Source organism: Phacochoerus africanus, chromosome 6 (genome assembly GCF_016906955.1).
Source record: "Phacochoerus africanus isolate WHEZ1 chromosome 6, ROS_Pafr_v1, whole genome shotgun sequence".
In the NCBI taxonomy this organism is placed as follows: domain Eukaryota; kingdom Metazoa; phylum Chordata; class Mammalia; order Artiodactyla; family Suidae; genus Phacochoerus; species Phacochoerus africanus.
Genome location: NC_062549.1, coordinates 101,438,100 through 101,450,583, shown reverse-complemented (window position 1 = coordinate 101,450,583; position 12,484 = coordinate 101,438,100). Strand labels below are relative to the sequence as shown.

At 38.7% G+C, this 12,484-nt stretch overlaps 1 protein-coding gene across 5 annotated transcripts in view; it reads right to left on the bottom strand.

Moving 5' to 3' along the window:
* Window positions 1-12,484, bottom strand: part of NOTCH2 (notch receptor 2) — a 195,426-nt gene that overhangs the window by 16,567 nt on the left and 166,375 nt on the right. For 4 of the 5 annotated variants that reach the window (XM_047784857.1, XM_047784860.1, XM_047784859.1 and 1 more), the window contains 5 exons: window positions 9,145-9,373; window positions 7,929-8,130; window positions 5,991-6,144; window positions 5,416-5,600; window positions 3,629-3,761 (listed from right to left, as the gene is read on the bottom strand). In XM_047784857.1, the coding sequence (XP_047640813.1) occupies window positions 3,629-3,761; window positions 5,416-5,600; window positions 5,991-6,144; window positions 7,929-8,130; window positions 9,145-9,373 (903 nt within the window). The remainder of the gene's footprint in view (window positions 1-3,628; window positions 3,762-5,415; window positions 5,601-5,990; window positions 6,145-7,928; window positions 8,131-9,144; window positions 9,374-12,484) is intronic. The other variant, XM_047784861.1, reaches the window with a different exon arrangement.

Here is a 12,484-nt window from a genome sequence, read left to right as displayed (position 1 = left end):
TAGAAACAGTTAAAAGAATATAACAATAAATATATAGATTGCAAATAACTACTGGTGAGAATTGGAAGTAAATTTTGAGTGATAAATTGACTTTTTTTCTATAAAGTAAGTGTACTAATATTTTTATATTGAAAAAAATAGAGGGGAAATATCCTGTTGAGAGCTCAAAGGTTAGTCCATTTAAAACAGAACTCATTTCATGTACCATAGAGGTAAATAAGCCATCAAGTATGAGTATCTATGAATATTTTTGAAAAACAAAAGAAATAAAATACTATTCTAGAAACGATTCATGATTAATTCAAAAAATTACAAAATAAAACAGTTCTGTAGTCTTACCACTTGCATTTGTAGCATACATTAATATAAGCAAGACTATCAGAAACAAAAGAAAAAAAGTAAGAAAAGCCCTCATTTTTCAACAGCAATAGCAGAAGATAAAATATCTAGGAATAATTTAATAAGAAATGTGCTATCTTAAGATTTTAAAATAGTCCTGGAAGGACACAAAAGGAAACCTGAATAATGGAAAGACACTGTGATTTAGTTAGGAAGACTCCTCATCATAAAGGCGTCAGTTTTCTTTATACAAATTCGTAAACTTAATGACCCCAATTAAAAATACCAACAGGATTTTAAAATATCTTTAGTTATTTTTAGGCAAGATTTTTAACAGACAATCTGATTCTAAAATTATATATAAGAATAAACTATAACCATAGCCCCCAAAATCCTGAAAAAGAAGATCCTTAATATTTAAAGCAGAGAGGTATTGGTAAATTAATAGAATAATAGAACGAAAAAAGGAAGTCCAGAAAAATACCCAAATACACATGAGAATTTAGAATTTGATAAAGGCGCCATCTCAAATAATTGTATGACAGATATTCAGCAAACTGTGTTGGGACAAATCAGTAGCCATATGGAAAAAGTGATCCAATACCCGAGCACTAGAAGAAAATATGGGAGAATTCCTTTATAATCTTAGCACGTGGACCGTGTTGCTGACGAGGATTCAAAATCAAGACATCATTAAAAAAAAGACTGATAATTCAACCTGATTAGAAATGATAATCCCTGCATGAAAAAAATCACCATAAAGATAGTTCAAAAACAAAAAATCATATATTTAGACTATATTTACATTTTGTATCAAAGAGAGCTATTCTCCATAAAACATTAAGATAAACAACATAACGGGGAAAAGGATACACATATGAACAGAGAAACCATGGGGGGAAAAAAAACCAAAACCAAATGATTCTTAAATGAGAATGTCCACATTGAGGAGAAATTCGTAGGTATGTTCACACATGCAATCCAGTAATATCAACCAAATCACAAATGCACATATTCTCCAATCCAGCAATGCCATTTCTGAAAATTTATTCTACAAATACACTTGCATATGTGCCAGACAATCCAAATTTCTATCACTAGGGCACTGGTTAAGTAAAATACGGTGTTCCCATAAAAAGGAATTCTGCAGAATAGAAGACATTAAGGAAGTTCTATATTTTGATATAGAAACATCTCCAAGTAGGTTAAAAAAAAACAAGTGCAAAAGACTGTGTCTCATAATCTATCTTCAGATTAAGCAGTACATAGATAAAAATATCTTTGTTCTTGGCTTCTACATACATAAATTCTGAAGGATATATCAAAAAAAAAAACCTCTAGAAAGATACACAAAAAACTTTAAAAAGCAGTGGTTACCTGTGTGAGAGAGAACTAGGTATATGCAAAAGGAAAAGGGAAGGAGAATTTCCACTGTGTGCTTTTTCTGTGTGTGTGTATATACATGTGGGGGGGGTGTATAAAATTGTGGACAATATATATATATAACCTATTAACAAACAGGCAAAAATTGCAAAGTAAAAACAAACCAGTACGTGCTCCCACTCAAAGAATATATGGTATTTAGGGATTGCTAGCAAATGAACACAGATGCCTATCCTCCCAACAGAATAGAACCAGAAGTCATGGACACACCTATCAAGTGACAAAGAGGTCACCTCAGCCTGAGGCAGACCTGTTACAGTTAGCCCTTCACCTGAGGAACTGGAGGCAACCTTCAAGTCAAGATCCAAAGTTCAGGAGTATAGGAATAAAAGCAGCCATTGTGGTAACTCTCACAGTGAGGTTATGGGACTTGAGAGTCCCCTGGCCAGAGACGTCAAGCTGGGAGAAATAAATACTACTCCACATACCTAGCCAAGCACAACAGAAATGATAACTCAAGTTCCAAGCATGATAAGCTCAAAGAGATCCACACCTCCACACATAATAACCAAATACAGATTCTTGTGTTTGCCTATATTTCCCAGTCTCCCTTGGAGTCAGGCCGAGACCATTTTACAAAATCTGGCCAGTACACTGTGAGCAGCAGTGATGGGTGTCACTTCTAGATCGAGGTATTGAAAGCTGCAGCATGACCCTATAAATCTGTCCCTCCTTCCCTGCTATGGAGGTCTTGGAGGCCAAGTGCTACAAGCCACATCTCTAAAATATAAAGAGAGTTAGCCCAACAAACCCAGACTCTGATCAAAAAAAAAAAAACAAAAAAAAACAAAAAAAAAAAACTGCTGCATTAAGCCACTGAGATTTGAGGTTTAATTTGCTACCACCAGAATCATAGCTTGCACATATAGTACAATTATTCAAAGAACCAAACTAAAAAGAGCCAAAATTGACTTCTACTTGTCTTTCAACTACTGATTTCTACAGCAGAGAACAACTAACTCTCCTTTCACAGGACAAATCTTCAAATACTTAAAGGCTGTTTCTCCTTGGTTTTCTCTTCCCTGTTAACCTCACTGCTCAGTAACTAGCCTGCTGGTGTGGTATTTTTTCATTTTAATTTGGCCAAACTCTAAACTCAAGAAAGGTAAATTGTCAAAATTCACTGACACAAAGATCTAAGACTATAAATATTTCTCTGAAGTTCTATTCTCTTTGACAATAAGAATCAATTTCCCATCATTGTGGATGGCCACTTATATCTTTTTTTTTTTTTTTCCCCACAAGCTGCTCAGAGCAGGTACCATTATAATTACATCTGTTCTAAAGAACAATACTCCAAGGTCTTTCCAAGAGATTGTTTGGAGGCAGGGGAATACCCCTAGTAGAATGATGGCTCCACCATTCACGATCTAAGGTTGTATCTCATTAGGTCTTACTGCAATTCTTACAATCTTGGGCCATCGGCCTTCTCCCCTGAGGATGTAAAAATAGGCAGATGTTTTCATTTCATTCATTCCCCCAACTTTATGGAGGCAAGACTTGGCAAGTTTAAAAAAATACCTGAGCTAAATATAAACCATTTATTTAGGAGGCCACTGGTTGTTTTCTCTTGAAGCACCAAGAAACCTTACTAACCAGGTTACTTTTGTTGCAGCACTACAGCATTTTCACATCCTGTGTTTCATAGAAGGCAGGATGTCAACAACGACCAGACAGAACTGAGAACAGGAGTCAGAACATCAGAGCTAGTCAAGAGATGAATAAAAGGACTTGAATTACCAGAATTCAGAAAATGCTTGATTTTTAAAAACCCCCTTGACACTAAAAACGGATTTATAATTTAGAGCATGCCCTGGATGGAGGCAGGGGAAGGCTGATTTCATACCCCGAGTGCCTGGTGGGCAGGAGCACTTGAAATGGTTCACGAGGTCGATGCAGGTGCCTCCATTCTGGCAGGGCTGGTTCTGGCACTCATCCACTTCATACTCGCAATTGACACCCTGATACCCTGGGACACACTGCCAAGAGTGAGCAGAAAGAACATGAAATGCTGCACCATTGTTGGACGCAGACCCCGAGAGCCAGTGAGATCTAGTAAGTTACTGAGACCCTCTCCCCCGACCCCCACAAAGCTCTTGTACACCTTTCTGGCATCACCACACTCCCTACCAACCATCCTATGTAGGGTCAGCTCACAGCTTATTGGACGGACCTCTTCCAGCTGAAAAAGCAACTTGAAAAGGAAGGCAAAGACTAAATATTCTGAGAGACATTTCAGATGTGATTCCTGTGTAAAATGTTTGTCCCTCCCACACGCAGGTTTACCCATCTTTAAAACATACACTCCTTTTCTGCGATGAGGATCTTATATGACTCATGCAAATGGTATGGATGGATGATAGCAAAAATATTACATGTATTGATTTCCAGGTTTGGGAAACTACAAGTATGTGTGAGAAACTAACTGATATAGAAGTGGGGGCACAGAGACGTGGGCTAGGTATGGGATAGAGGCTGGGTTCCAGGACTTTCAGGGTTGATCAAGGAAGAAGATATGGACCACAAAATGGTTCTATTTGGGCAATGCTTTGACAGGTTTGCATGTGGGGTAGGTCCCCCATAGCATGAGATCATCCAGAGAGAGAAAGAGGGTATGGAGAGGAAGGCTGAGGAACTCGGAGGGAAGGTGGTAACAGAGAGGTGTCCTATGTGTTTGGTGCTATCGCTCAGCAGCCAGGCCAGAGTCTCAGGGTCAGAGAGCTCTGGAGGGCGGCAGGGGCTTGGTATCTTCAGGTCCTGGGGCTTATCTCACCCAAGGCCAGCAATATCAAGTGCAGTTTTGTAGCATATACAAAGCAGGCAGGTTCTCAATGGCTAAATTCTACTGATTGGGGCTATATTTAAAACAACTGGATGTGTAAAAATCAGAATTTGGTGCCAGTGGCTTTTGAGCTAACAGGTCCAAGCCTGCTGTGAAGAAATAAATAACATAGGGACCAATATACAGATGCCATCTTCGGCTCATTTACGAGAGGAAGAGAAGCAAAGCTTTTCTCAGTGTTGCTTCATGGCCTAAACTGGTATCAAATTCATGGCTCTGGTGTTTTGTTAACATCTTGATCTAATCATTATCAGCCTAGACATTAAGAAAACAATGACATGTCCCTTAAAGGACACATACTTCCTCAAATATATATGTGCAACAGTATGATGCTACACAGAACAAGCTGGGCAACATTCTTTTGAGAGAATTATTAGTTGATTGATCAATGACTGTATACAAAGATGACATAGGTCAAAGGGACACTCCTCAAAGTGACTTCTCCTATCTCAACTGCTATCCAGGGAAGCACAAGGGGCCACTGGGCTGCTGTGCCTGTGAAATGTACTCTGGTAGTAAATGCCAGCTCTGAATCCTGGAAGCAACCCTATGGAAGTGAAATGGTTCCAGACTTGTGTAAAAACGTCTTACCAGAGCTCTGTTAACTTACTGTACAGGGAGACCAAAAGAAACAGTGATTCGTAAACAGTGTAATTGTGATTGGTAAAAGCAAAAAAGGTCTATAAATTGTGAAAATAAAACATAAACAGCCAAATGCAACATGGTAGTGTTGGGAAAAGTGGTGCCATCTTCTGGGAGGTCTCTGACCTCTGCCCGCCCATCTTACTCACCTCACACCTGTAGCCACCAATGAAGTCCCTGCAGGTGGCTCCGTGCTGGCAGGGATTCGATGAGCACTCATCAAGCTGTTCCTCACAGTAGCTCCCGGTGTAGCCCAGGGGGCACTGGCAGTGATGCGAGTTGCCGGCGTTGATACAGACGCCTGAGTGCTTGCACAAGCGGTCCACGGGCACCCCTGGGAAGTCCAGTGGAGGAAGAAACATCACAGAAGAACACACGACACATCAGGTTCAGATCAACTAATGAGAAAACTAATCTAAGATGGTTGATACATCCAATTTTCTATTTTCTTCTTGTCTAGTTCAAGACCCTCATCCCCAGTTTTATATTAAAAATAAATAAGCCATGGAAGTGGAATATACCTTCATTTCACTTCAAATACATTTCTTTTTGGAATCTCTAGGCCTGCTCCTCTGCCTTTTTACCTTCTGTTTCAGACCATTTCTCCAGAGTCTTGTCCATCCACTGCTGCCTGCCCTTCGCTCTCCTCCCACAATAACACTTGCCCTAAAATGCTACTGGCCAGCGTGGTGGGCTGACCTTGAGTCTGGGGGACAGAGCTTACCTCTGTGGGAGGCCGCCACCTCACAGGAGACACTGGGCACATCACAGTAAGCACCGGCCCATCCAGATGGACACAGGCATCGGGACTCTGCTTTCTCCTGAACACAGGTACCTTTGTTCTTGCATGGAGACCTACTGCAGAGGTTCACCAGGGTCTGAAAAAGGGGCATACACAGACATCAACAAATGCCAGAAACAAAAAAAATAAGTTACACTGCCTTTTAAGAAATCAAAGGAAAGCACATTAATAAAAAAAAACAAAAAACAAACAAAAAAAAAAACAAAAGAGCCCTAACCCAAGCCTTAAACCAGATCTGCTCTTCCCAGATAATCTAATCATTTTATAGTCTAATTCCTTTTAGCTCTGCTATTTGAAAATTCTTATCATAGATGTTCAAGACTTTGAGGAAGACCAATAAGTTATTCCCTGTATCATGCTTATGTCTAGAAATATGGCCATCCTGTGGGGCTAGAAAGAGTTAACGCTTTCAGAGAGGACCTCGCTTCCTTTGTACTGCTCCTGAGTGAGAAATCCACATCCACTAGATCAAATCTGTCTGTGGTGAATATGATAAAGGACTTACAGCCTGCCAATAAATGTGAAAACTCTCTAAGAGCTTGTTGGGAGAAGCTTGGGCTGAGAAAAAGCCTGAGGCAGAGTGCAAGCAGACAAACACATTTCTCCATCACTCACTTGTGGTGGCCTGGCTCCTGGGGAGCAGAAGGCCATGCTCACAAAACAGACTGTGTGTGAAAGAAGGGCGGGGTGGGGGTGGGGCAGAGTGCTCCACCACACTTGCAGTCTACCTTGTGAGAGCGAGCAGGAACCCCAGAAAGAATATCCTCCAGATCCAGAGTGTTGAAACAAGCTGTTTAATATGCAAATGTACTTATTTCCATGTGCAATATAGCCAAAGCCTTATGGAAGTGTACCCTGTAAGGTTATTTAAATTTGGCCATTAATACCTAAATTCTTGGGACTCCTGTTATTCTATCAATCTACAGCTGTTTAAGAGGTAAAACTGCATAAAATTGAACACAATGGCTATTTCGTATGGAACCTTGGAAAAGTTACTTTTGCCCCTCTGGGACTCGGTTTCTTCTTCCATGAAATGAAAGGCTAGATTAGTTGGCTCTGAGGGATCCTACCATCCTAACAGTCTATGAAAGCGTATTATTTAAAGATTTGAATTTAAAAGATGTGTGACTAGTTTGGTTTTGTGAATGTTAAAATATTTTAAGACATGGTAATCATCATTATCCCCTTAGATGGTGTAACTGACCTTTAAAAAACTGTATTTTGTTTTTTAATTCCCTTTTTGTTTTTTATTTCCCTTTTTGTACTTCCTAAGTGATATCCATTTGCTTATTTCCCACATGCATTTTCTGCATAGTTAGCCAATTATAACAATTTTGTGTTTGTTAATCCATATAATCTTGCCAGCGTCACCCTTTTTATTTATTTATTTTTTTTTATTTTTAAAATTTTTTATTTTTTTATTTTTTGCTTTTTAGGACCACATTCACGGCATATGGAGGTTCCCAGGCTAGGGGTCTGATGAGAGCTACAGCTGCCGGACTACGCCACAGCCACAGCCACAGCAATGCCAGATTCGAGCTGTGTCTGTGACCTACATCACAGCTCAGGGCAACGCCAGATCCTTAACCCACTGAGCGAGGCCAGGGATTGAACTCACAACCTCATGGATACTAGTCGGATTTGTTTTTGCTGTGTCATGATGGGAACTCCACTGTCACCCTTTTAGAATCTACCATCTATTAAGAAGTTATCTAGATTTATCTCAGGGACATCCCTGAGATCCAGAATTTTCTCTTCTAGTTGAGGCTTATTCTGCCTAGAAAAGGAATAGGTATAATACTCAACTATTCTGAGGGAGCTGAGTTAGGGAGGTGAGTGAATGGGATGGAATCTAATTACCTGACAGTTTTTCCCTGTGTAGCCCAATGGGCAGATGCAGCGGTAGGTACCAAGGCCATCAACACATATTCCTTCATTCAGGCATGGATGAGAGTTGCATTCATTGATCTCATGGAGGCAAAAGGGGCCAGTGAAGCCCACAGGGCACAAACAAGAGAAGGAGTTAAGCCCATCGACACACGTGCCACCATTGAAACAGGAGCTGAGAAGCAAACAGGGAGAACAGCATCAGCTATGTAATCCAGTTCTTCCGACCTGCTCTTTAAAAAAAAAAAAAGAGCAGTTCCTGGGAGCTAAGATATTAAAAGGCAAATACTCCTGAGCAGCCCAAACTCCTATATCCAGTAAACATTACCTTTTTCCAAAGTAGACTGAGGGCTAATCAGCCTGAGTTCCAGCTTCCTTTGCACAACCAAAAAGATTAGAGTATTTAAAAATCTGAGTTTCCTTTTATATCTTGCTACTTTGCTGAATAGACTTGTGATTGTCAAGGGGGAGGGGGAGGGAGTGGGATGGATTGGGGGCTTGGGGTTAATAGATGCAGACTATTGCCTTTGGAATGGATTAGCAATGAGATCCTGCTGTGTAGCACTGGGAACTATGTTTAGTCATTTATGAAGGAGCATGATAATGTGAGAAAAAAGAATGTATACATGTATGTGTAACTGGGTCACCATGCTATACAATAGAAAAAAAATAATAATGTATTGGGGAAATAAAAAAAAAATCTGAGCTTATTAGACACTACAAGAAAAAGTGAAGATTCCTAGATTTTACCCAGTCCTTCTGTAGCTTTCCACATATCATATTTCATTTTATCCCTAAGTCAAGTTAATTTATAAGAAAAGTGTTAAACAAATAGCTCTTGACTCTAGATTTATTTATGGACAAGAAACAGAACAAATTTGCTGATAATAAAATAGAAAATAAACTTCCCAGAAATTACTTAAAGAGGGATAACAGATCTGCAAAGAAATAGGAATCTTTTAATTGTCAACTGAAATGAACAAGAGACAAAAGGAGAATGAAATATTTATTTCTGTTCCCTAAGCAAAAAATAAAAGATGACCCATCCCACTCTGACCTTTGAGCTTGTAACTAGGTGCCTATCAGGACCTGGGCAATAGGAGATGACTGTGGGGTGGAATCCAAGAGGATGCCTTACATCTGCCCCAGTGCTGTGCTCTCCCTGGTCCCTGAGGACAGGGCCACTCACCTCTCAGTGCACTCATCAATATTGTTCTCACAGTGGACTCCATCAAATCCTGCCTGGCACTTGCAGGTGTAGCTGTTGACATAGTCGGAGCAGGTCCCACCATTCTTACAGGGTTCACTCAGACACTCATTCATGTCTGTCTGACACTTGTCCCCAATGAAGCCCGGAAGGCAAAGGCAGGAGAAAGTATTCACTCCATCGATACAGGAACCTCCATTCTGGCAAGGATCTAAGCCATAGCACACAAGAATTAGAACTCTGAATAGCAGCATCAATTTAATCTTAGACTCACAAAGATTGAACTGAGTCACATTAAGAACAGTCTTTTCTTTATGTCTCTTTCACCCCAATTCCTCCATTTATGAAAATGAATGCAATATACTTGCCTGAGTTTTTAACCTGTTTGATAACTGGAATGAGCTGTACATATACCAGTTTTGCAAAATTAATAGTCATAAAATTTTCATTGGTCCAACATACATTTGCAAATCAAACATAGGCTCTGACACACAGAATCTCAGGATTATCAATAAAGATTTTCAAAAGGTGTAAGTGATGGTGGAGTGGGTGGGGTAGGACAGAATATATATTAATCAGCCCCCTATATTGATCTATCTTTGTTTTCTTTTCCCTTCTTCTCTTGTTCCCTTTTCCTTTTTCTTCCTTCCTTCTTTTCTTGTTTTTGATTGTTCTTTTTTAGATTTAGATAGAATTAGGAAACAAGGATTTTTAAACTTTAACTATCGCATAGTTTGTTCTTAGAGTATTTTAAAGACAGAGCAGTTAATCAAGAAATTTTAAGCTATGATCATGGCATGGTCCTCTGCATTAGAGAGGGCATACAAATCAGAACAAAAAAAAAATAAGATATAGCTCCTGGTCTTAAGGACCTTAAAATATAATTACAAAGACAGGCCAAAAACATAAAAAGAAGACTAAACACCAGGTGGGTGATATAGCCCTTATTTTGTTAGAGGAATAGTTATTATACCTTATTCATCTATTACGCTAATTAAATTGCAAGGCTCATTTGCGATTTCTACTGGAGCAATCGTAAAAGTTCTATTACCTTTTCTTATTCACAGTACACAGTTACTGTAATTTCCATAACATCTTTCAAGAAACCCACAATGATTTACTGAATTATTTTAATCTATTTATAAATATTGCTAATCCTACTTCAAACAGGAAAATTGTTTAAACACTGAAATTTTTGACTAATATATTAATTAATGTGGGAAGGAAATCCAAATAGTTTGATCCCACTTCCTTAAATTTCTCCATCAATTTTACCTAGAACACATTTTTTTCATTATTACTCATACAACGTTGAAATTATTTTTCCACATGTCTTTCTTTTCTAAGAGACTATGAGTTTCATAAATATAAGGCCTAGGTTTTATTTATTTGACACTGCCAGGACCTAATATGCTGCCATCCATATGATAATCTGAAATTACCTATGCTGTGAATTAAGGCGCTATTATCCTTGTTGCATTGTAATTAGATCCTCTGAACTTTAATAATTTAATCACCACACAAGGAAGTAAGTACAGGCAGCCTACTCTTGTCAGTGGGTTCTACAATCACAGATTCAAACAACCAAGAATAGAAGGTATTTTTCTAAAAAGCTAGAAATTTCCAAAAAGCTAAACTTGAATTTGCCATGCACCCACAAGTATTTACATTGTATTTACAACTTTTTACATAGCATTTACACTGTACTACATATTACGAGTAATCAAGAGATGACAAAGTATACAGTAGGATGCATGTGGGTTATACGCAAATACTACACTATTTGATATAAGGGACTTGAGCATCAGCAAATTTTCGTATTTGCGGGGGTTCTAGGATCAATCCCCTCAGAAACGGAGGGACAACTGTACTGATAAGTACATCACATGCATATGTTGAAAGTATTGAAGCTAGGGAAAGAACCACCAGAAAGAAGTTGGCAAAACAATCCCTAGAGTTTATACTAGGCTGAGACTAGTTCATGGTCATCCCAATCAGAATGAAAAGATCTCCTAGTATCTGTAGCACTGAGCAGGGTCCTCAGAGTGTACTGTCTCAACTATGAGCCATTTTGGCCCTAGTTTAAAGGCTGTTCTGGACCCATTCAACAAACCTTGAAGAAAAGACTCAAAAGGATCAGATGTTCCCAAATAAACCCTAAACAAAGCTTGAAAACATTTCCAAAGATTTTTTTTTTTAAAGTCTAGCGTCCAATAAGAAATTACCAGGCACGCAAATAAATAGGAAACATGGGAGTTCCCGTCGTGGCGCAGTGGTTAACGAATCCGACTAGGAACCATGAGGTTGTGGGTTCGGTCCCTGCCCTTGCTCAGTGGGTTAAAGATCCGGCGTTGCCGTGAGCTGTGGTGTAGATTGCAGACGCGGCTCGGATCCCTTGTTGCTGTGGCTCTGGCGTAGGCTTGGCAGCTACAGCTCCGATTCAACCCCTGGCCTGGGAACCTCCATATGCTGCGGGAGTGGCCCAAAGAAATAGCAAAAAGACAAAAAAAAAAAAATAGGAAACACACCTCATCCAGAAATGCACCCAGGAATTTTCCATATGGTAGAATCAGTGTAAGGAAAATAAAGTAACTATGATAAATATATCCATATGTTCAAGAAGGAGAAAAACAAATGAATGTGACAAAGAGAGAGATAATGATAAGAAAAACTCAAATCAAACTTCTAGAGATAAAAAATATAGTATCTGAGGGAAAAATATATTAGATAGGATTAATAGCAACAGAACACTACAGAGGAAATAGTTAGCAAACTTGAAAATATATCAAAAATACCTTCAAATAATAATTTAAAATGAAACACTGAGGGGGAAAAAACTGAAAGAATTAAAAAAAATAAGTAAAATAGAGCACTGGTATACAGAAGGAAGCTTTAAGCAACTTAAAGATGTATAATGAAAGTTGTAAAGGGGAGGTAAAAAGGTTTTGAAAAGATTGTTGCTGACTATTTTCCACATTTGGACCCATATATCCAAAAAGATCAATGAACCCCAAGTAGAAGAAACATGAAGAACAGTACATAAGGGGCATTGTAATAAAATCGCTAAAAATCAGTGGAAAAATAACATCTTAAAAGCAGCCATAGGAGGGAAAAATAATGTATTAAGAAATAAATATGAGAATTATAGCAGATTTCTCCTTAAAAATAATACAAGGTAGAAAACAACAGACAAATGATTTCAAAGTGCTGGAGGGAAAAATCAACTTAGAATTCTATTCTTTATGAAAATATCTTTGAAAACTAAGGCAAAAAAAAAAACACCTCTTTGGACATACAAAAGCAGAAAGAATTAACTATTTAG